Raw genomic sequence first — 23,664 nt, 5'->3', positions numbered from 1 at the left:
CCCGAGTTCCGGCTCACCGGATCATTCGTAGCGTCGCGACGCTCGGGTCGCGTTGAAAAATTCTCTCCAACTTTCCGTAGCTTGCGCGATATATTCGAAATTTGTACTTCAGCCACTTACCCTGTCTCGTTTGGATTGCTCGGAAAATATTTTATAAGAAAAGTCACGGCTACCTACTCCTTCCACGGATGCTGTACGGAACGATCTTGACCCCCGTTACCTCCGTTGATTCCCCGGAGACACAGGTGCGGAGGATGGTCGAGAAATAGACGAGAAGAGATATAGAGCGGCGAGTAGTTGCTAGACTGGCAAAAATAGTTGGAAACCAACTCCGAAGATACAGGAGCGGAGTGAAAAAGCTGCCTCCGCGATACAGCTGTCTCAAATTTTTCGTCCTTCGCCCCGTCCCACGGCGCGATCGTTGATTGGTTTTGTTGGAAAAAGTTTCACGGTTTTCCGAACACACCTCGTAAACCGATAAAGTTGCGGCTGAAGCCGAACTGTGGAAAGACTGAAAAGCAGTTCTCCTTACTTTCCCACCTCTGGAGTGTTCGACCAAAAAAAAAAAAAAAAAGGAGAATAAAAATGACATCATAGGCCGTGTCGTAAAGTATTCTCTTACGCACATCACATGTTTCCGCGGACATCATAAATATTATACGCATCGCATATTCGGCGTAATGACACCTCTTACGCCTTTCGGTCGAGGGCAACAAACCCTGCTTGACATTTGACATTTCCTTGTGCTTTTCTCCTTCGTTTTTTTTTCATCCTCTCCCTTTTTGCGTGGTCCGTACCGTTATCGAGACAAACTCGTCTTATCTGCGTAGGAGCTGCTCGTTGAAATGTGAAACGAGCTTAATTTTATCTTAGTCGTAACTATTTCGGTCGGCTTGTTATTTACCCACGTTTTCTCTTTCACTCGTTTCATTTGTAATTTGTTCCTTTTTTTTTCCTTCATATTTTTGGTTTTTTTTTTTTTTTTTTTTCTTACCGACGATACACCGGTTGATTGGCACGATAATTTTGTTTCAGAGATTACGAGAGCAGCAACATCTTAGACAATCTTCTCTCGAGAATGGAACAGTATGCCAATAATTTGGAAACTTTGGTCGAAGAGCGCACAGCCGACTACTTCGAGGAGAAGCGTAAATGCGAGGAACTACTCTACCAACTTCTACCAAAGTAAGTAAGCGAAAGCGCACGACCTTTGGGAGTGCCAAGTCCTCTATTGTCTTTCACTCAAGATTATATCTCACTGACGCATCGCAGATCGCGCGATACCCTCTACTGTGAGTCGGAGAAAATGATTCGTAAAGCTCGCGGCTATTGAGATATGAAACGAACGCCGGTTTGAATATCGTCGACTTCTCCGCTCCCCCCCATCGCCGAGACGGAGCAACTGTCTCCACTTACAACTACTTCATCTCACTGGGAACAAGGCTAACTTTACCTTTGAAATTCGAAGCTGATCAGTCGGCGCGTACATTTTCTTCCGTGCTTCTGTTCCTACGATTGCCGCGCATATCAGATACGACCTTTTCGAATCCCTGCGAGTATTGAGTTACTCCGGATATATGTGTATCGGATCGAACGACCCCACAGCAGCTTGTTAATCCAGCGAATTACTCGACATTTCCAATTTCAGAAATTGCGCGGGCGTGAAAAGTGTCGCTAAAAATTTATTCAGCCTTATTTGCCGTCCCCCCCCCTCCAACCCCCGTTCGTCGAAACTGGCCAGTTAATCGTCGCGAACGATCCGATCGGACGGGCTTCTTTTCAGACCTGTTGGATTTTCACTCAGGAACGAACGAGCTTTGAAAGCATCGCGAAGAATTTTCAGAATTTTTCGCTTATTTTCCGTCGAGGCAAAAGCCCCCCGGTGTAATTTTCTTTCGAGACCGAATTCTCGGACCGTCCGTGAGTTGCCGGGTATGGAATTGGAGTTGGCGAAATTCAAAAGATGTTGCGAATTCCTGGAACGAAAAAAATGTATAACATCAACCGAAAATCCGTATACAGAGGTCTCGCTGGAATTCGGTCGATTCGAATACAAAGGTACACAATATGGGCGCGGTGTACGTACCGTGCGTACGTACGCGCTACAGGGGGCACAAAAAATTATTTTCAATGGCATTGGTTCCGAGAAGTCGGGTAATAATTCATCCGAAAAATTTGAAGGAAAATTCGCGTTCACGCACCAGCGAGAAGTTGAACGGCGTCGATAAAATCGAGACTCACGCGTCCGCGCGTTTCGCAGCTCGAGGAAAATTTTAGGGGCTTTCCGGTACCAGAGAGCCCGAACACAAAGGGAAGAGAGGCGCGTCTTTTCCAGCGTTCGATGCGAACCGCCTGTGTGCCAACCCTCGCGAAATGACCATTTTTTTTACAACGGACGCCTTGTTCCTCGCGGATATTTTCGAGCTGAGAAAAAGAACGACGGTATGTCAATAACGATGCGAAGCTCAGCTTTTCTTCCAATATAACAATAAAGCTCGAAAATCCTTTCGCTAATTGCGATTTGGACAGCTTCCCGTCACGGCTGCCGTATATCGAACTTTGAATAAGCGGACCGAGGGGGCGGAAAAATTATTATCCGAGATAAATTCGTTCGAGAGATATCAAACGATGGCGAAGGAAGGATTCCGCCAGCGAACGCTGAATAACGAGATTGTATAACCTGCGGAATAACTCAGCGCGATATCGCGAGTCGCATGTACCATTCTTTTACGTAATGGAAATCGCAAGTTTCACGCGAAGATGTTTCCGCTGGCTCAGCACTAATTCCGCGGATAGTTGTCGGGAATGTATCGATCGAATGGGACACCCGTTGCGTGTATTATCGCCGGTATATTCGTATAGGTATACTTATTCGACGCGTAGACGTAATACCAAATGATTTTTGCGATGCCGTCGGCGTTCGACGGGAACGAAGAGGAGCTCGAAAATGAAGGTTTGAAGGATGGAAGTTTTCGGGCGGATAAATTGGAAATCTCTATAGAATATTAAGCAACGGGTGGCGAACAGCGATATGGATTTATTCAAAGTTCGCGGAAAGTGGTCGTCCGGAGTACTGACGTTGTATACGGTGGAAATAAGAGACGATAGAATAAAGGAGAGATAAGATAAGTAAAAGCGGAGAAAAAGGAAGACTCGGGATGACGCGCGCGACTCGCGCGGACCGAATACAACGCGAATGTGCATCGAGCAGCGTAAACACCGATCGTCGGACGTTGAATAAAACATGAATCGAAGAAAACGAAACGTACGTCGGAGGGACGCGAATGATACATAAAATTAGGTCGGATCCGCGGGGACGATATGCAGCGAATAGCTTTTGAAAGTGATTCGTTCCGCTCCGCTCTCGGCTTGTTTTAGAGGCGAATCGTCCGCCTTCTCGTCATTTCGTACGATTCACTTCACTTAAAATCACTCGAATGTTATTCATTATCCGACGTGCGCTTCCTCGAACTGAATTTAATTGCGAAATTTAAATCCACGACGTGAATGGTTCGGTAATCGAGCGATTACCCGACTTTCTATCCATTACTCTACATAATTATCGTCGCCATGGATTAATACTCGTGCGAGCGATCGGTGGAATTTTGAAAATTATTCACGAGCGAAAAAAGTATCATGGAACTGAAGGAGAAAAAGAAAAGGAATAACTGGATATCAAAAAACGACGTGATATTTCATTTCTAACTCTACTTCGCCAATTATATTCCGTCGCTGCTGAATCTACATCGCATGTACACGGTCGTTTATCTAACCGTATTTATTCGTCCGAATGTTTATTTTATATATAAAAGAAAAAAAAAAAAAAAAAATACGATTCGGAAGCAGATATCAAAATACTGGGTGATTTCGGAACTGCGTACGGACGCAAGGGCCGGGTAAAAGAAAAACGAAACGCGATACGAGCAGCGCTGAAAATACAATACCTATACCTTTGTCTCGTTCACGGTAGATCGACGAAATAGGAGCGAGTCCTGCAGGACGTCGTTACGCTTTTGAATTTAATGGGATTTCGTATTTCGTCAAGCTTGGGAAGAGACGGATGTGAAACGCCGCGAAAGGACGCGGTCCGGTACTTTCGGGATTAATTTCTCTTTGCGGGAGGAAATGTCCTCGCCGGGAATTTGAAGTGACGCGTAGATTTCGCCGGACTTAAATCCCCCAGCGGGAAAATATTTTCGAACTTCGTACGAAATTCCTCTTTCTTTCCGTACCCCGCTGCAAATCGGTTTACTCAACTCTGTAATAACGTTGATATTACTCCTCATCGTACGTCCGGCGCTTTCGTTTTTTGTTGCCGATTTTCGAAACGGACGGTTTTCAAATCAATTCCTCTTTACCGGAAAACGGTGTAATCAAAGGAGGACAGGAGTTCCCCCGCGGCACGAAGTTTGCTTCTTAATCCTTAAGACCAACTTTCATTTTACTGTTTGGGATTAAGCTACCTCGAATACGCTTTGGAGCCAGAATTAGCTGCAGGGAAATTCTCAGAACCGAAAAGCTCATCAATGAACGGTATGAGGAGGGATAAGAAAGGAGGAGAAGATAAGGTAGAAAAAAGCCCGACTTTCGAGATCGATCGTTGAATTTAACAAGAGCTAGCGAGCAAAGATGAAAGGGATAGTCCTGCGGGTCAGTGTGACGTCCGTGGAGGTTGATCTCCGTTTCGGAAACGAAGTAACCCGAGTCTTTGAAATATTCTTCTCGTAGTGAACTCGACGTGTGGCACCTCCTCTTCCTCCACCGGGTATACATGTATAGGGTGAGGGGTGGTGGGAGGGATAGCCGAGTCGAAAATGAGAGGAAAGATTGACAGTCGGTGGGAATTGCTCCTCCGAATCGGACGGATGGCCTATTTGAGGAATAGCGAGCGAGAGTTCCACGATCTAACAAGGCAGCTGGTTTATAAGGAGGGGGCGGAATCAAACTCGGATCTATCGACCGGGAATAAATTGGAACGGACTTAAACCCCGGTAGGCGGATATTTCCGGTGAAATACATACGTATACTCTTGGCGCGAGAAAACTTTTCGAAATAAAAGTAAAAATGATAGCGCGCGAGAGAGGCGGAGGACAAGGACCTCGTACTTTACAATTTTATACCCGCGAGAAAAGATAGTTCACCGTTCCGCGCGCTTTTCCACCTACTATCCAGGATTCGAGCGGAGATACTTTATCCCATACGTGATCCGAGATGGTGAATATGGGACCGTTATTCGTTATTTGAGTTAAGGGTGATTCAGGGGCAGGAGGAGGGAGGGCTCGGTGCGGTAAATGGGGTCGTTCTCCGGGTTTTCTACGATTCTCTTCGATTGCGTGGAATATACGCCAATTTCCTCCGGTAGGCTTCACCCTCTCCCCTACCTCTTCTCGTCTGCGATGTTATTATTTTATACACTTGTTTTTTTTTCTTCACTATTTCAGGTCAGTCGCTTCGCAGTTGATACTAGGCCAGAGCGTCATCGCTGAAACCTACGACCAAGTCACCATATACTTCAGTGATATCGTCGGGTTTACGAGTCTCTCCGCGGAGAGCACGCCGCTCCAGGTGGTCGACCTACTCAACGACCTTTACACGTGCTTCGACTCCATCATCGAAAATTTTGATGTCTATAAGGTGGATGAAAATTTCTTTCAATTTTTTATTTTCTCATTCGAAGATCCCGTCCTCGTTTGTCGCTACATCTCGTACCTGCACCTGTACGTATACAAAACCCGTGTGAATATGTATACGCCGGAAAAGTTTACCTCGGTGGATATATTAGGTTTCGAAATGCCAGTTCTTGTTTAAAGTTGGAGCCAACCAAACCTTGTTTCGCGCCGCTCGGTACAGATGTTTCTCTCCCAAGACTACATTCGCTCCTATTTCCGCAACACCTCTTTGGCTCACGTCCATTTCTTCGAGTTCGCTGGTTTTCCGCTTCACTCGAACTGTACTTTTTCCACCCTAGATAATTCCGGACACTCCGCTCACCCCCGCGAGTAGTAGACATTTTCCTCATTTTTTTCCCTTCTTGAAAAGGGATAAAAAATACACTCGTCGGCAAACTCGGAGTTGGCAACTTTCGATATACTTTTCGATATTCGCTCCGTCATATGATGTTATGCAACGGCAACCACAACGAGGTGAATTAATTGTAAGTTCATAAGCGCCGCGAATGAGTCGCCCACGTGAATTGGGCGAATCTTAATAACGGGGCAACTCCGTTAGGCTGGTATTCGCATGGACGTATTCACTAGGCATTTGTTCATGCGTTACTAAAATGTTTACAAACAAGCGGAAGGATCGAGTCTTCCAGAAACGATATACCCGGGACCGTTCATACGTAAGTGGAACACGAAGGGTGAAGAAAATTCTTAACAGTAATTATCGACTTACGTACAAGATCCTGCGTCGTGGTTCGAGGTAATTTCAAACAAATTCATCCACGTTGAAGAGCTAAGGAAAAAATAAGAGAGAGCTTTCGGAGTGAACCCCGATTCGGTATATCGCGAAATAAACTTTCTCTAAACAATTCTCGATTTTTTCTTCTTTTCCTTCATGCCCACACGTAGAGCTTTTAATACGCGTTATTCAAGGATATCGATTGAAAGCGTTGAACCGCCCCTTTCCGCCGTTGCTTCGACAAATTTCTCACGTTTGATGTTATTTTATTCCAAAAAACAAAACCCAAATTGCTCGTCCCGAAGCTCTGGGAGCGCAGCGTTTGCCGCGTTGGCGAATACCGCATCGGGAATTGCCTGCTTTACCCCGTCACGTGGAGCTGCACCGTGCTAACGTTGCCACCGCAGTTTTTCTCCTACGCTGCCGCCGTCAAACGATCGAGGAGGACGGAAATTTTTATTTTTCATAGACCCCGGTTAGCAACCCCTGGGATTCTAACGAGAGTTAAAACGAGTTTGTGTACAACAAATCTTTGCGTAGCTTGAAAGCTCCGAATGGCGGCGGGAGGGGGCAAGAAACGAGGTGTAACGTTTTATCGTATGTAATGTGTGTTATAAACTCACTTTATTTTAACACCGTTGCATCGTTGTTAGCAATTTAAGATGAAATGTGCACCACTTGAGATGTTTGTTTTGTTCTTTAGTTTTTATTTTTCAACAATTTCTCCGCGAGGAAAAAGATAAAAGTACCCTGGATTCCGAGGTCGCGAAATTGGATTGCGATACCGAGTGGATCTCTTTGATCCCTTATTCTTATTGTAACGCGCTCTCTTCCACGGCAGCTCTAAGTTATACAGTCCGTCGAGCTTGCGATCGTCTCGAGTGTATCTTATCCTTGTTTCTTCGCTTTTGCTTTATACGATAAAATATTCCACCACTTATATTGAGAAAACTGAGTATAGAGAGAGAGAGAGAGATATAGAGAGTACGCTAATGTAGGAGGGGTTGATTGGGTGTCGATGCGACGCGGAGCTACGAAGCAATCTCTGCACGTCACCATCCCGTGGGATGAAAACGCGGAAGTTCTACAGCGGAGAAAAAGATTCGAAACGTCGGGAAAGACCGCGTGAAGCCTTGGAAAAGGCCTTTTTTCCCCTCCGCCGCCCACTTCAGAGAATTGAATTTTAAGTAACCCACCCGCTGCGGTGTCATGGCTAAATTGAAGAAAAAATACTCGTCAGACCGAGCCGACAACGCGGGGGGCGATTAAATTGAACGCGTCTTTTAACGAAATCAATCTCGGCTTCGGGTTTTCCGGAATTTCCGGGCGCGATGACACCGAGCGAATGCCTCCGCTGCTGAAATTCATAGTTCATGAATCTCGCATTGATCCTTCGCTGGTACGAACACTTGTTCCCTTGTCGCCTCACAGCCGCTTGGAGTGAAATTAATATTTTATTATCAGTGACTCGCTCACTTATCCATCGAAATCAAGTGACGTGAATTACTCGGCCTGCGGGAGCCGGGGTCTTTTCACGTTTCGAAAATTCAATTCCTGGATAAAATGAAGTGGTTTTAAAAATTGAAAACCCCGAGTTATGCGGCACTAGCGTTATCCTCGCGATATTTCATAAATTCAAGTTATGTGTACCAACGTATACGTTGGACCTCCGCGCGCACACACGTATCCATTTCACGTGTGTACCTAGCCACGGTCGGTACGTGCAGGATACATTATGCATACGCCATATTCGTGGACTTGAGCGCTTGTTACGACGCGCGGCGGTACTTTTAACAGATGAAATTACCCGATGCTATAAAACACTCCGAAATTTAGCACGTACACCTTACTACTCGTCGCTCCTATTATTTCCTTATATTTTATTCAGCCCTTTCGGGATTTCGAAACTACTATAGAGCTGCGCAGCTGCTACGAAATTCCACGCGACCGAAAAGGCGCTACGCGCGTCGTAAGGGAAACGTGAAAATCTCGATTTCTAATCCGACGAAATGGTATTGGCTCAACTGAAAAAAATTACGAGTCACAGGAGGCAACGTCAGAACTCTCTCTCAGATGCGACCCTCGCACATCTCTGATTAACCAAAAATTAATTTCCTTATCCACGACTCGTGTACGTCCATCCTCACTTTTTTCCCACTCTCCGCAGCTTCGATGCATAAATTATACATGCATGCATGCATTTGGTGTGACAGTGGTCGCGTGCATCGCGTGACGGAATATTTCGCTGTAAATTCTTATCGTCGCCACGATCGTCGCCCCTTTATGATAATATTTTTTCATTCTTTTATCCTCCCTTCCTTCATTTCGGTCAAGGTAGCCGCGAAGGGCGGTCTTACGCCCTCCCCGGTTTGGCGCCGATATAATTTGCCGAATTTTCTGTCCCGGTTAAAAGGAGCGTTAATTAACTCGATCGATTGGGTGTGTCCGCAGGTTGAAACCATCGGCGATGCGTACATGGTAGTTTCGGGACTCCCGGTGAGGAATGGTACCAATCACGCGAGAGAAATAGCAAGAATGAGTCTCGCGCTCAGGGACACCGTGATGACGTTCAGCATCCGCCACAGGCCGAACGAACAACTGAAACTACGCATCGGAATGCACTCCGGTAAGAAGAAACTTCCCGAAAAAAAACAAAAAAAACGGACAGATAGAACGCAAAGAAAAAAAAAAAAAAGACAAATGACTCCCTCAATTTGAATCCTATATATGGAACGGTGGATAAGATCGGAAAGGAAAGCTCCGTCACGATCGACTTATGTGCTTGGTTACCTCGTCACGTGCGACGACCTAGAAGGCGATACTAATGTGGGTTTTGTTCGACGTAGGTAAAGGATCGCCCGGATTGTTGCCTCCGACAGTTTCATGGTTAATCTCCGTGAATCTCAGACCGGTAGATAAAATGAGTCGCATCCATTGACTCGAAATACAGCCTCGGATGAGGAGACATGCCGAACTAAATTAGAGCCGCCATAACTTTCGCGGAAAATCATTTCGCGAAATGAAGCTACAATTGATAATTAATTGCGCGAGAATCTTCGCGAAATTTTTGGGTCCTCGAGCGGATTAAAATTGATTGAAAATTACACGATGGACGGACAGGGTTGAAAGTTTTTGTTTTCGACCACTCCGCATACCTCAAACGAGAAGTTTTTATCAACTGCACCTTGCAGCCGAGGTAGAAATATCGGAAAAATTCGCAGCAATTTGCTTCTCCGCAAAAAGTGCGGGCTTCAAGTTTAGCTGGGTTAAAGCCAGACGCGGCTCGGTATCGCCAATTAATATCACCTAGCTAATGGTCTTTCTCGCGGTGACTCTGGTTTCATCAATCTTTTTCTACTTTTTGCCAAATTGCCGCGAATTTTTCAAGATAGCGACGTATCAGGGCCGCGTTTGGGGACGGCTGGTACGACGTCGTCGGAAAGTTTGTCGGTAAAAGTCGTGCAGGGGAAATAGTTTAGCAGCTTCATGAACTCGGAAAGCCTCGAAGGCTTATCTTTTTTCACCAAGATATTTCGCAAGGTTAGGTCTTGACGTTGGCTCAAAGTCATCCGTGACAAAGGGCAAGGATGGTCCGTTTTTATTCCTCCTCCTTCTTCTTCTTCTTCTTCTTCTTCTTTTACGGATACTTTTTTTGTCACGATCTTTTGATTTTTAATATTCCTCAGCCGTCCTTGTGACATGATCCCTCTCGGGCGAAGGGCTGTCGAAGTTTCCTCACGTTTCGGATGATTTTTGAATCAGTTTCTGCGCCGAAATTAAAGACCCTGTTTCCCCATCGATTTCGGGAAGCACGTTAAAATTTGGAAGAAAATCTGGAGAAAACTCGTCGATGCTGAGGATACCGAAAATTTTATTTCTTGCATATTTTTTTCGACATTTTCTTTCTTCGTTATTTGCCCACAACTTTTTTCTTTTACGCCGAACAAATTTGAAAAAATGTACTCATTTTCAGGACCCTGCGTGGCTGGGGTTGTCGGACTGAAAATGCCGAGGTACTGCCTCTTCGGAGACACGGTGAATACAGCTTCTAGAATGGAAAGCAATGGCCAAGGTAATAAATTCTATTTATCCTTTGGAAAAAACAGAAAGGATGAGACATCGCTTTTTTCGGCCCACTCAGGAGACGCCCCCGGTTTGACTCGAAACTCCCACGCCCCTAGTTTCAACGTCACTCTTTTCAACCTCCGCAGTCTCGTTCTCCGGCACAATAGGGTTGCAACCACTTGACCGAATGACCAGATGCTTATTTTTTTATTCGACAAAATGAATATTCCCCCATTGTACCCACGACGCGCTCTACTATACTCGCGTGACGTACGACATTTTCAATAAATATTCTGGCGCGCGTTCCGTCGCTGCAATTTTTCTGAAAATTCATCGCCTCGTTACAACGGCAAAAAAGATATCACGTTTGATCTTAATTATCGCCTTTTCGGTCGACCGGTGGTAAGTGATTTCGAAAATGAAACGGACACGTTGTTCAAATAATCGTTTAAGGGAGCAGTTTAGTCTACGGGAACGTGATACCTACACCTCGCACAACCTTTGTGTGGCTAATTGCAAGCTAGAATCGCTATTTGCTTGTTACGAATCGCGTGCGTGTAACAACTTTCGTTAGCTTTACCTCATCGGCATGTTTGCCGAGGCGAAATTCCAGCGCGAATTCCCGCTTTTAACAAATTTACCGGGTATCCTAAGTCAACAGTACGTTCACCCTGTTCGAGTGAAACTAAAATCGCGTAACAATTTCGTTCTAACGGGCGTGGATGAATTTTCAGTATTTACACGTTGCTGTAACGAAAATTTTTCATTACAGCTCTCAAGATTCACGTTAGCCCCCAGACCAAGGAGATCTTGGATACCTTCGGAACGTTTGATTTGGAGTGCAGAGGAGAGGTCACGATGAAGGTCGGTGTTTCGATTAATCCTCTTCTAATTGTCTCCCATTTTCACTCGCAATTAGAAAATTTTAATTACCCTCTTCCCGCTTTTAATCCTTCTCCCGCATATTTATCGCCTTAATTATTCTCACCTGACGGGAGTTACACTTATTTTAACGAGTGCGCCGTAGAAGTAGTCTCCAGATGAAGTTTTTTCCCCTTGCATTTCTTTCACCCCGTATTTTTCCTCTTTTTGTTTTATTCCTTTCTTCTTCCCTGGCGTCGACTCCGAAAATTTTTCACAGTTATTATACTCGAAACGAGAATCCCCAAATGGGAGATCATTATTTAGATTAAAATGCGAGTTGAAAGCTCGGAAAACGGCGAAATCCACCCGGCGAGTTAGATTTTGTTGACTAAAAAATTTGTATACACGAAAACTTTTTCCATCGATCCCGTGGGACCGAATTTCGAGTTATTAACGGTTTTCCGTGAATATATACGCGATCATTGAATAAAGTAAAACTTGTTTATTATATTCCGTTCAACGGAATTATCGGGAAGTTTGAAAACTTTTCATCTTGGCCACGCAGAAATTTTCCGTTATCGTATCACCGCTTCGGTAAGAAATAATCGTCTTAAATTTCTATACAAACGATCCTCGAACTCTCTCGATTACGTGTTCACGTAGGGAACTTGGCAAAGAGTAAGGAAATCAAAACTCTGATAACCTAACCATTCCTACCTGTAAGCGAAGGTTATCGAATATTTCTCCTCGATTTATCCCCTTCGGCGAAAGATCTGTAATGAAATTTCCGAAAATTTCCCCCACCCCGCTAAAATCCCGCTCTGTGTTCTCTCGTAATGACGGCAATATAACTTTATTAATAACAATGATATTGGCACTCGTAACGCATCAAATTCAGTGAATCCTATGAACTTTTTTCGGCGCAGGGTAAGGGAACCATGGTGACCTACTGGCTTCAGGGTGAAAAATCCAAGTCTACGAACAACAATAACGTGCAGACGAGGCCCAACGCAACGGCGAATCAAGTGCCGGCGATCGCTCATCAGCATCAACATCAAATGCAGAATCAAAACCGCACAGCGGTTGGACTAACGGGAAACGGGGCACCTCTGAGCCTCGTTTCTCCGTCACCCCTACACCGAGCGAACGAGGGTGCCTTGAACGGAGCCTCGACACATTCTCCGCTTTCGACGCGTATCAACCTCGACAGCGTTCCGAATCACGCTGATTCCGGCCCTGGGGCTCCGCTTCTACTTCCAGCAGCCGGTGGAGCTCACCCACGCGTTTAGCTCTTTTTAGTTCGATCCTTGACTCAACCCTCGCCCGATCCTTCCTTTCCCAAATTCCTTGAACCATAACGCACCCAAAACTAGAGATTAAAACGCGCTCTGTTGCACGGGCGACCAGGTATTACATGGAACCAATGTTGCCGAAATTAGCGATTAGGAAGAAGGGGATCAGACCTGGGGAACAATTCCCCTGATACGTTAGTTCGTACCTACGTCGTTTACCGATATAATCCAGCCAGAAGCTATTTTACGACCGGATGGAAGGCTGCGAGATTTTGATTAGGACGAGAAGAGGGGAGGCCAGAGAGAGAGAGAGAGAAATGGAGAGAAGGTTCAGAACTCGAGGAAGGAAATGAATAATTTTGTTACAAGGGATAAATTGACGAAAGAACAAAGTATACTACCCTGTGGTGAAGATGTTCCAATAGGGGATGAAATGAGGAATGACTTGCGGTGAGATCCTCTTCGTAAATCGCTAGGAAGTGATCTCTTTGTACAAGGTATCGCGGAATCAATGTTACCATTTAATAGCATAGCTATAACGATTAGGGACTAATAAAGAAAATATAATCGCGGATACGATAACCAGACATTGTATCCTAGTTGTATGATAAATAAACTCGCGTCAATATTACAGAATTTCAAGCGCAATGATGGCGGGGTGGAGGTCGAACGCGGTTATGAATATCAATTTTTTTCGCGATTCTCGTGTATTTCGAGAAAAATAATTCAGACCTTGACTCGCGCCGGAAGTACACTTAAAGAGAATGACGTACTCTTTTAATAAAGCATCCCTCCGAGTCTGCGCGGAGTTGGTCTTTTTAGAATACTAAATTTCAAAGCACTACCGTACAGCCTACACCCCCGTCCGGAGAGGTGGAAAATATAAAAGAGGAAAAAAGCCAGTGAGACTATAGAGAAGAATTAATAATACGCTACGGAAGCTAAAAGTAAAAAGACAAAATAAAAACCCAGTGTATAAAGCAAAGTTTTCTTTCATGTATTGATCGTCGTTACGAGAACTAGGTGATGGAACGAAAATCAAAGAATTTTATTTAATCTATAATCTAATCTCGGGAGGCTAATTTTTTATCCTTGAAATTATATAGGGATGTAATACGTGTACCTATAGATACTGCGGACGATTAACGAGTACTTCGCAGCGAAGTATATGTATATATGTATATATATGTACTTATATATTTGAATATAACGTATATATACATATATGTATATAATTATATAAATATGGCGGGATTTCAATCCCGTCACTCAGTATTATACCAATCGTATTTTTATAATTTATTTTTTTAAACCCGGTATAAGTCCCGTAACAAGGTCTTCGCACCCGGGGATTCTTATCTAGCCTTAATATTTCATATCCAGATTCATTTTTCACCACTAAAATAATTATTGTTACTGTTATCATTATTATTATTATTATTATTATTATTACCATTATTGTTATTACACGAATGCACCCCCCATTGGATGTAGTCAGTCGTTCATTATATTGCTACGAGTAAGATAAACGGTCCGGCCTATTTCGGGGCCTTTGAGCGGCCAGCGGAAAGCAGTTACGTATGACATTACTAGTTTTAAGCACAATTCACAATTTAACGTTAACAAAAATTAATGAAAAATTATATATATATATATATCTATATATATATATATATATTATCGAAGGACCTTTGATAGCCTGGGATCAGAGATGTGTACGTCTATATCAGAAATTATAGGACATGATGAATTTTCTTTTAATTTCTTCGTAACTGAATGTTACATCGAAAACTGTTATTTTTGTCAGTTCAGATGATGTTCTTTGTATTCCACCCAATCGTTTCAAGGTCACAGACTGTCAGAGGTAAATTTTGGATTGTAATATTATAGTATTACGTATTCGAAGATATGACGACATATGGTATGTTATAGAAGATTTATGAGTAGTTGTAATGATAAGAAAAAAATTATACACATATATATATACGAACATGTATGTATGTGTGTATAAAATGGAGCTATTAAACCTATCACAGATCGATGTGTAGAGTCTAGAGAGTCGAGGCTGGGCCTTCGGCGAGTGCGAGACTTTGAGGAATATTTTATTTTATTTTTTTCACTTGTTCGAATTTTTTTCTTTCCAACGGGTATACAGCGGAGAAAAAGTAGAAGAAAGAGTGAAAGATGAATAGCAGGACGAGAGAGGGAATGGAAAATTGGGGTGAAAATTGACGCGCGAATCGATCCAGCGGGTGAATGACTGACGACCGATGAATGAACTTTGAAAAGAAATATTGACGTCAAAATACACATTATAACGCGTAACGCCGAACGAAATTATATTTGTGTCATTTGATTATTTTAAAATTGTGTATACCAACGATATTGCACCTCGTAATAAAGTTGAAATTGTTTTCAGACGCCTTTGCAGATATCGCTCGTACCTCATGCGCAGTTTACCAGATAAAAAAAAGAAACGGCGGTGAAACATAAATTCGATTCATGTTAGCGACCCGTCATGCATCCTGCTGGAAAAAAACTTTATACTCCGAAAACTTTGGCATATGTATAGTATACATCAACGTACGTATGGTGTAACTCGAAAGGAGGGAAAATTATTCCCTCTTTGTAAATCGTTGTTAAAATATAGCGTTTGCAAATATCCAGTCCAGGTAGCTGTTGACACGCGTATAAATACCGGGGTGACCAGGTTCTCCGCATCGGATGCCCCAGGACACGATACCGACGTTTACCCACCTCCCGTTTCCCAACTGATGGAGCAAAGGGCCGCCGGAGTCACCCTGAAATATAAATGTCAAAGTGTTATCGTTAAATTCGCCCTTCCGACGACCCGAACCGCCATTAAATTAATAATGCTCCCCTGGTCTCTCGCTCTGCATTCAACGAGAGTAACCCAGTTGCGTTTATAAATCCTCAATTTAAAAATCACCTGACAGGAATCACGACCGCCGTCGTAGGCGGCAGCGCACATCGAGGTTTCGGGTATCCTCTGATTGAAGCTGCGGACGCATTTTTTTTGCGGCCAAATCGGCACCGCGACTTCCATCAGCACGGCGCTAGCCGGTCCGCCAAAATATTGAGTACCCCAACCTGGAACGTGCGTCATGGGCTCATTAATAAGGTGAAATTATGTGAATCCAATTTAAATAAATTTCATTTAATTTGTGGGAAATCATTCCACATCGGGGACGCGGAATCCGCCGGGGTAATTAGACCGCGCGAGATATGCAAATTCGAATAATAAAACGACGTACGGAGGGGAAGAAAATTAGAGGGATGAAAATTTCCAGTTCTACTGACCGGTAACGATGGCGCTTTTATTTTCGAAGGTCAATCCCACCGGAGGGAGGCAGATCGGCCATACGTAATTGTTGAAGGGAGTCGGTCGGTGGATTTTGATCACCGCGATGTCGTGCTCGTAGGTAGCAGGGTCGAAGCCAAGGTGTTGGCGGATTTCAGAGACCCGGAAATCGAGCGCTCTCGTTTCGTCCGACTGCCGGAAATCGTATTCGCCGAGTCTGACCTTGATCTCTCTGGTTTTGTACCTGCGCGGTGGGGCGGTGCGGGAGAATCTTGGATGAGTCGTCGATCGATTCGGGTATTACATAGGATTTTGATTTGCATGATAAACTCACTGATAGACGCAGTGCGCTGCGGTTAGAACGTGACGATCCGTCACCAGAACACCCCCGCAGTAGTGAGTCGAATGTTCTCGAAGAAGCGCCGCTATCCAGGGCCATTCCTGAGGATCAGCCGGCCGACCGCCGACTATTCGCATTCTCGATTTGGTACTCACACCGCAACCCCGAGGACCCCGCGGTTCTCCGGCCGATCTGGTCGCTTCCGAAGTCGAATTTTTGGACTCTTTTTCCGATTCGTCAGCTTTGGAGAATCGCAACAGGCGAGTGTTTTAAATATGATTTTACCGATTGAAACAGAAGAGATTTTTACTGACTTGCGATAGCCGGTAGGGGTCCGGCGACGGTATCTTCGCGATTCGAGAAATTAGTCCTTAAAATTTCAGCGCGGTCGGGACAGCAAACGCCAACGTATCTGCATTAAAAGTTTCACTCGTTGTCATAAAGAAAAGTATTACATTTTTCTAATTCGATTGACAATGAGATAATTAACCAACGTTTGTTCGATTACGCAAAAGTAATCCATGAATCTCACGATGTCCGTTCTGAATTCTTCCAAAACGCAGGCTCTCAGGTGTCGGCAGTGCCCGTTTTTGTCACCGGGTGCTGCACATGCTTGGTAGCTCTTGCTAAACTTCATAGAAAAAAAACAAACAAATAGCGACGATTCAAGTGAAGAAAAATTAGAAGGATTAGAAATATTTTACTTTTTGTTCGTCGGCTGCGGGCGTTAATCGCTTTCCTCTCAATTGTGGAATTTCCAGGTCTTCCGGAAGTCGCTGGAGGTTCTCCAATCCCTGAAGTCTCGTTCCCCATTCCAGACTGGCCAAGCCCTTCGGATCTACGGTGAAATGATTTTTGCATTTTGTACGTAAAAAACTTTTGATTAGAGAGAAAAACGATGGATCCTTTTTCGATATTTCTTCGATGAGTTGGAAATGTTGTTCTAAGACAAACAAATTCCCGTAGAGACCGCGACCTGAAGTGAATGGACGAAGAATCGGAGTCAAGAGTAAAGAATCACTTAACATAATCGTAGGCAGACTTTGACTTCTGGTTTCTCCGGTGACGACCCGATCGAGAGAGATGGTACTTTCACTACTGGCTGCAGATCCACGTCGCCTACGCAATCCTCGATCCCGCTTTCCACGCGGCATGTATATTCAGGTATTGGCCGAATTCAAAGCCGCGTAAAGTACGGTATTTCTCTGCGTACTTGACATCGTTAATTTCGAGCCAACGGGGCGCGGAAAAATATTCTCCGCAGCGCTTTGTGAATTCGCCAGTTTCTCACCGCACCCTAATTGCGACCGGATTTCGGAATTCTCCCATTTATAACGAGACTGATAATTTTACTCACTGATTATCTGGTCCCGGTATTCCGCCTCGAGAGGATGAGAGTTCGCCAGAACTGTCAGTACCACAAACGGGAGGGTGACGAGCTCGATTTTCAAGGGTCGGTATTTATCGGCGTGGAACATTATTGCGCGGTATCGGGAAAACGAGTCGGTTCCTCATTAATATACCACCGAATATCTCGACCTCTGATTGAATTCACTTGAAATCCCGAGAGTGAATCTATTTGAAACACCAGCCACGGTTGTAGCCTCCAGACAACACTACCGAATTCCCAAGAGCACAGCTTATATAGTAGCGCCTGTGATCTACCTACTACTTCGCACAGGAACGAAACTCCGACAGCGGAACTCCAGGCGTTCAAAGATCAGACCTCCTTCGCCCGGTAGAGTAAAGAGAGTTAGTTACGTCTCCTCGACTCGGATCTTCAACACCTTCGTTCTCGATTTGAGAGAGGATTACCCGCACGCCGTAAATACTCGAGGTAATTGAAGATCGTAAAGCACGAGCAATACGAGGCGTCGAGTAACGGTGGTGGTCAGTACCTCTCCCCGACCCGATTGACCCCCCTTCATATTTTATTAAAAATTAACTAACATTAGGCGATCTCGCTCTCGAACGGTTATGAGTAACGTTCCACGACGACTCCGAGAGGACGTCAGTTCCCGAACACCCCGGTAATCGTAGGAGTCGAGCCTCGTGGAAACTCGAATCTGTAGCTACTCATCGTCAAAGGTGGGTGTGGCGTGTGCGGTGTATCTCTTCTGAGGGAATGGAGAGAAAAAAAAGAAATTATCGTTGCAAGGTGTTCGCAGGATGTATTTCGCAGTTGGCGGGATGATCGCGAGGTACGTCCGCGAGATATTCAAGCTTATTTACAAGTCGTCTGGAATGGAAATAGTCGGCATCGCATCGCGGCAAGGCGTGTATGAGGTACTCATGCAAGGAGAGATCGGATTGGGGGCAGCCCGGGGGCACTTCCATTTAAGGGACCCCGAAGGAAGCCTTCTCTTCTCTTCTCTTCTCTTCTCTTTTCTTATCTCGCCGTTCTCTCCGATTTTCTCCGCAGGTTACGAGCGTCGGTGCAACAACTTCTCATCGTCGATGGGTTTTCATGCGGCGTCGAGTCCGGGGCTCCGACGCTCGTCACGAGGCATTCGCGAATGCAGTTTTCGAAGTGTGTCATCCCCTGGGTACCGCTCCATCTTTCTTTATCCCCTTGCCCGGTGAAAATCAACGTCGGATTCGGCACCGCGGCATACTTCGGCCGCGAAACCAATTAGAATTGAGTTCCCTGATTACAGGTTGTGTCACGACCTCCTGTACGCCCGGAGGTAAATTGCTAAAATATTCAACCAACCGACTCTTGATGTATTTATATACGCGGTCGAGGTGTTGGCGACCGATTCTTTCCACACGGTGAAATCTCTTCGATTGATTCCATTCAAACTGGAAGGCGGTACGTCGATAGATTGCTTTTCACCTATACTTCCCGCGCTTCTTTTGTCTTCCTTCGATTCATTGGTATAATCAACTTTCGAATTATTATAATTATCAAATTTATTCATCATCATATTTTTCTCACACAGAAATCATCTCTACAAATACAATTCTCCCTCTCCCTCTCCCTCTCCCTCTCCTTTTTTTTTTTTTTGCTCTTCCTAATACGCATATTTTTCTCCCCACAGGATGTTGATCTACGCGCGCAACAGCCCCGTGTTTATTTTCACTGGAATCTATTTTTCGTGGGGGACTTTCAGAGCGCTCGTTTCACTCGAATCCAAAATAATGTCCTCCGCCGTTGCGGAGGGGGTCCGCCGGTACTTTTATTACCTCGGGACCGACTCGTCTTCCCGCAGGATTAACCGCACCCTGAAATTAGTCACTCTTCCGTTCAAAATTCGGGTACATCGGAATATCTCTGACCCACGAATAAAAACGAAGAATAAATCATCAACCGGGAGAGGAGAGTTTCCAGAATCGAACACTTGACGAAATCGAAGGGGGTGGGTCGGTCGGTCGCTTGGTGAGGAATGGTAGGAAGCGTATGGGAAATGGTTTTAAGTGGTGATGTCGACATGGTCTAATGAGGTGTAGCTGCCGCGGTTCTATGTTACGTGTAAACCCTTTAAGAAGCTGACGTAGCCTTTAATTTGGGTCAGGTTTAGAAGAGTAGAGTATAATATGACGTGGGTACAAGAACACGAGTTGAGTTGAGATGGAAAATTAGAGGTTTAAACCGTGATTATTATAACCCACCGGAATCGTGCCGGTGCAGTAGACCGCTTGTAACATTGACGTGCACGATGCTGCTTCATCGCGTGAAATGGAGAGAAAAGAAGAAAAAAAAAAGAGTAGAGAAAAGAAAAGACGGAGAAAAAAAATGAAGTCCGTACTACACCCGGGTAACCGACGACGTCTGACGTCTACGTTAAGTATCGTTGAACTTAAAATACCACGTTTCAGGGTACCAATAAAGAGAAAATGTAACTCGAGTAACCCCACCCACCTTCACTCTACGGTTCGCGGTTGACTCGGCCGAAGCTGTAGGGCAATCGGTTGTAGAATTTCGATGTAAATTTTCCGGCGCTCTTCACCGCGGTACTCCGTAGTCGTCACGAATAATGGCTTATAAAGTGAAGTGCAAGGAGCCGCGAGTTGAAGAGTTACGGTTTACAATATAGGCGCGGCATTACGGGGAACGCGTTGGTTGAAGTGGAAAGCGCGGGAAGATATTCTTGGTTGTTTCAGAGATGTAAGTAACGTGGAGTATCGGGGGTCGAGGTAAGGAAACTGCTGATGCTCGGTACATCTCTACTTAACTAGAAATGCTAACGGCTTGATTACGTTTCGGTTTAAAATACGGCCTAGGGCCGGTCGTACCGTTTGTCCCAACTAAATGAAGACCATCAATCTATTTACCGTCATCTTTACGGAGCCTAAACGGCATCGCCGAATCGTTATATTATCCCGGGTGTTTCGGAACGCTCGCGTACGAGGCGGTTAAACTGGTTCCCTCCCAAATATGGTACGCCCCTAAAAATGGTATTTCTTTAATTAATTACGCACCTCCCGAACGTCTGCCGTTTGGTCAACGCGCAATTACTAAATTATATCTAATTACGAATCAACTCTGATCCCGATACACTTTGCCGGGATCATCGCGCCTCGTCCGCTCAATTATCAAAATCATTTCGTAACGGTTGCCGCAGAACTCAATACGCTCGAAAAGGAAATTGAATCGACGAATTTTCTCTTCGCTCCATTCTTTCGTTCTTTAATTATTTTTTTGCCCCATATATTTCCGAGCAAGGAATATTCCGACAACGGAAAATACCTCTCGGAAATCTCGACGCGCCCTTTATCGGTCTGAGTCGAGGGGCTCCGAAATCCACTTGGCTAATCAAATACACACTGGATTTAACACACCACCCGAAAAACGCGAAACTAGTTTGCTAATGAGCTTCTGGCGCCTCTTCTTCCTAACTAACATTGAGAGAGACTCGATCTTCACAGGCCCAAATTAGGACTAAGTAAGGCCCAAAAACTCCTAAAATATGGTCACTTGCCTCTACAGATTTTTTTTTTTTTTTAATCTTTTTTCCACATTTATTTTATCGTAAATTCACTGCGATTTCGAATCAATTCCGAGCGGAGACGAGCTCTTGAATTTTGGATAATGTGAATTTATTTGGTGCAATTACGATGTTCGGAGCGCCGGTGGTAGTGAGGGATGGCTCACGTTTCTCAGACGTGTGTATAATTGCTATTGAAATTTTTCATGATTTCGCTTAATCGAATCCGCGACAGCTACGCGGAGATAGTTGTTATCTCGAGATAGATTTTCCAATTATTATTACGCTTGATAATACAAGACGTGTAATAATTACCGGTTGCGAGAATCGGGATTAAAACGAAAAAACTGCACGCAGGGAGAATAATTGCCGGTTGAATTCGAAAAGAATCCGACCGCGAACCCACGCATACTGTAAAGTTACGCGGGCGCAAAACGCGCCATAAATCTATGAAAGGGATAGTTCGCGACGGCGTTACACGCGCGAAATAAACACCGTTATATACGGAGTTACGAGGACCTCGTCCACCCGAGTCCGGGGCGACGTTATGTAGCGCTGACTGATAATCTGCCGATAATTGGCGCATACAAAGTGGAAATTAAACGAAAAACGAGCCAATATACTTCGTACGGATATATGTATAGAGTCGGAGTCGCGGCGGCGTCGCTCGCGTTGGATGAAGTCGGGAAACGACCGACGAGACGGCCTACGAAAGGCGGTCGTAAACATCAAACCGACCTCCGAAGTCTCTCAGATATTCGCTCGGCAGCAGCGGAACGGTCCACCTTATTCCATCTTCCTTAACAGTATCACCTGCACGCTCGATATAATTAGCGGGACGACGCGGACCCACAGGACCCGATTGAGTCGTTCTCGTTGACGGAGTGACCGAGCTAATATCGGTAGGGAGTTGAGAGGCGGTTCGTACACGCATTTATAGCGGTTAATGCGTACACCTAACTCAAGCTTTGATTTCTCTCGCTCGACGACGAAATGCAAAAGTTGTTTCGCCTCTTCGCTCTCCGCACCTTCTTTATTGCGCTTTTTCGACCGATAATATCGCAGTTCCGAATCTGCGGTGCAGGAGGCCCGAAATGACCATTTCGACGTTCTATTTTATTCGAGTGGTCCCTCTTCTTCTCTTTTTTCTCGATTCGCGATAGGACAATTTTTCGTAATTGTTTGGGGACGCGGGTAAAGGAGGAGAACATCGAGAGTTCCTTATCTGTGCTTATTTTAATTCCGTCTCCACCCTCGTTCTCAGTTTTGACGCGAGAGCTTCACCTGTTATCAAAAGTAGACAGTTGATAAACGATAAGTTGAACATACAAAGTTTTCTTATCGGTGCGACTTATGTTGAATTATATCGTACGCGGACTATCGTACCATGAATTTTTTCTCTCTGTACGGGTAAAACTTTCCAGCAAGTTGTCACTGCACCCCTTTCGTTCCCTAGACTTTTACTCATCCGGAACCAGCTCGTCGCCGCTAGTCTACAATTCCCAAAGTCCCGAAGGCATCGTCTCTACGGGGGATGCGGTGCCCCGGATTTTCTCATAGGTTTTTCCGGGAGTCTAACGCGTTTCCCTCCAGACATGAAAATCGATCGAATATCCTCCGCCAAGGGTGGATTGTATCGCGCTCCGAAATCAGACGGCGAGTAGTAGTCGTCGGACGTTGATCGAGGGCTGACAAATTAACGGTCTTTGCGCCGGTCATTCCCTTTGTATGTAACTCGCTTCCCCCGAAGATCAGGTGAGCCTTCAAGTTCCGCGACGCATAAATAAGCGGTTGATTTTTTTTTTTTTTATTTTTTTTCTTGCGGTATTTCATTTTTTGTTGCTGTTTGTTTGTTTTTTTTTTTTTATTATTCTCGTTGTTTTGGCCCGAGGGCAGTTCAGGCATCGAGGAGTTGTAACTTCAGCGGAGCATATATTCAGGTTTATTCCGCGAATGGTCGTCCGCGGTCCTGAAGAAATCACCTTATAGACGTACCTGTATACCTGTACCCTGTTGTATGCGCTGCCGGTGAAATACCTGCAGCTGCGTTCGGAACGTTCGTTCGTTTTTTTTTTTCTTAACACCGGAGATCCTACGAAGAGGCAGCGGAATACGTAGCTAAGTTTGAAATTAGCGTATCTAAGGAACACACGGCACGGGTTCGGTATACATACACACGTTATACCCATACCTACGGACGGAACACGGAGAACCCGCCGACAGCTACGCTTGGAGACACAATGGATTCTTCTCTTTCTCTCTCTCTCTCTTTCTCCCTCTCTCTCCGTCTCTCTTTTTCTTTTCTTCGTTTCTTCTTCATCCCATTTTATGCATCCGAGAGACTCCACACCGGCAATGCATCTTTCGCCTTACCTCAGGTTGGTTCGCGGCCTTCCGCGGTGCGGCGATGGCGATGCTGATGCTGATGGTGGGTATGGGGTACCGAGGTAT

General features: G+C 44.9%; 2 protein-coding genes across 11 annotated transcripts in view; one reads left to right on the top strand and one right to left on the bottom strand.

Annotated features, from left to right (window-relative positions):
* Positions 1-15,043, top strand: part of LOC105684161 (atrial natriuretic peptide receptor 2) — a 106,256-nt gene extending 91,213 nt beyond the window's left edge. For all 9 annotated transcript variants that reach the window (XM_048660009.1, XM_048660008.1, XM_048660007.1 and 6 more), the window contains 6 exons: positions 1,036-1,185; positions 5,442-5,634; positions 8,854-9,028; positions 10,376-10,474; positions 11,240-11,331; positions 12,258-15,043. In XM_048660009.1, coding sequence (XP_048515966.1) covers positions 1,036-1,185; positions 5,442-5,634; positions 8,854-9,028; positions 10,376-10,474; positions 11,240-11,331; positions 12,258-12,620 — 1,072 coding nt within the window. In that variant the 3' untranslated portion in view covers positions 12,621-15,043. The remainder of the gene's footprint in view (positions 1-1,035; positions 1,186-5,441; positions 5,635-8,853; positions 9,029-10,375; positions 10,475-11,239; positions 11,332-12,257) is intronic.
* On the bottom strand, positions 15,036-18,087 carry LOC105684160 (proclotting enzyme). Of its 2 annotated transcripts, none has more exons than XM_048660017.1 (8): positions 17,643-18,087; positions 16,990-17,123; positions 16,780-16,916; positions 16,600-16,697; positions 16,280-16,526; positions 15,945-16,216; positions 15,574-15,734; positions 15,036-15,424 (listed from the first exon to the last, which is right to left on the bottom strand). In XM_048660017.1, the coding sequence occupies exons 1-8, from the start codon at positions 17,761-17,763 to the stop codon at positions 15,263-15,265; spliced, it is 1,332 nt and encodes a 443-aa protein (XP_048515974.1). In that variant the 5' UTR covers positions 17,764-18,087; the 3' UTR covers positions 15,036-15,262. The 2 variants fall into 2 exon arrangements, with proteins under 2 accessions (XP_048515974.1, XP_012252741.2); XM_012397318.3 differs by having other exon boundaries at positions 15,945-16,189; positions 17,643-18,072.
* Between the last annotated feature and the right edge of the window lie 5,577 nt (positions 18,088-23,664).

This window comes from Athalia rosae, chromosome 1, assembly GCF_917208135.1.
Source record: "Athalia rosae chromosome 1, iyAthRosa1.1, whole genome shotgun sequence".
Lineage (NCBI taxonomy): Eukaryota > Metazoa > Arthropoda > Insecta > Hymenoptera > Athaliidae > Athalia > Athalia rosae.
The sequence above is the reverse complement of the archived record's forward strand: the minus strand, read 5'-3'. Positions and strand labels throughout refer to the sequence as shown.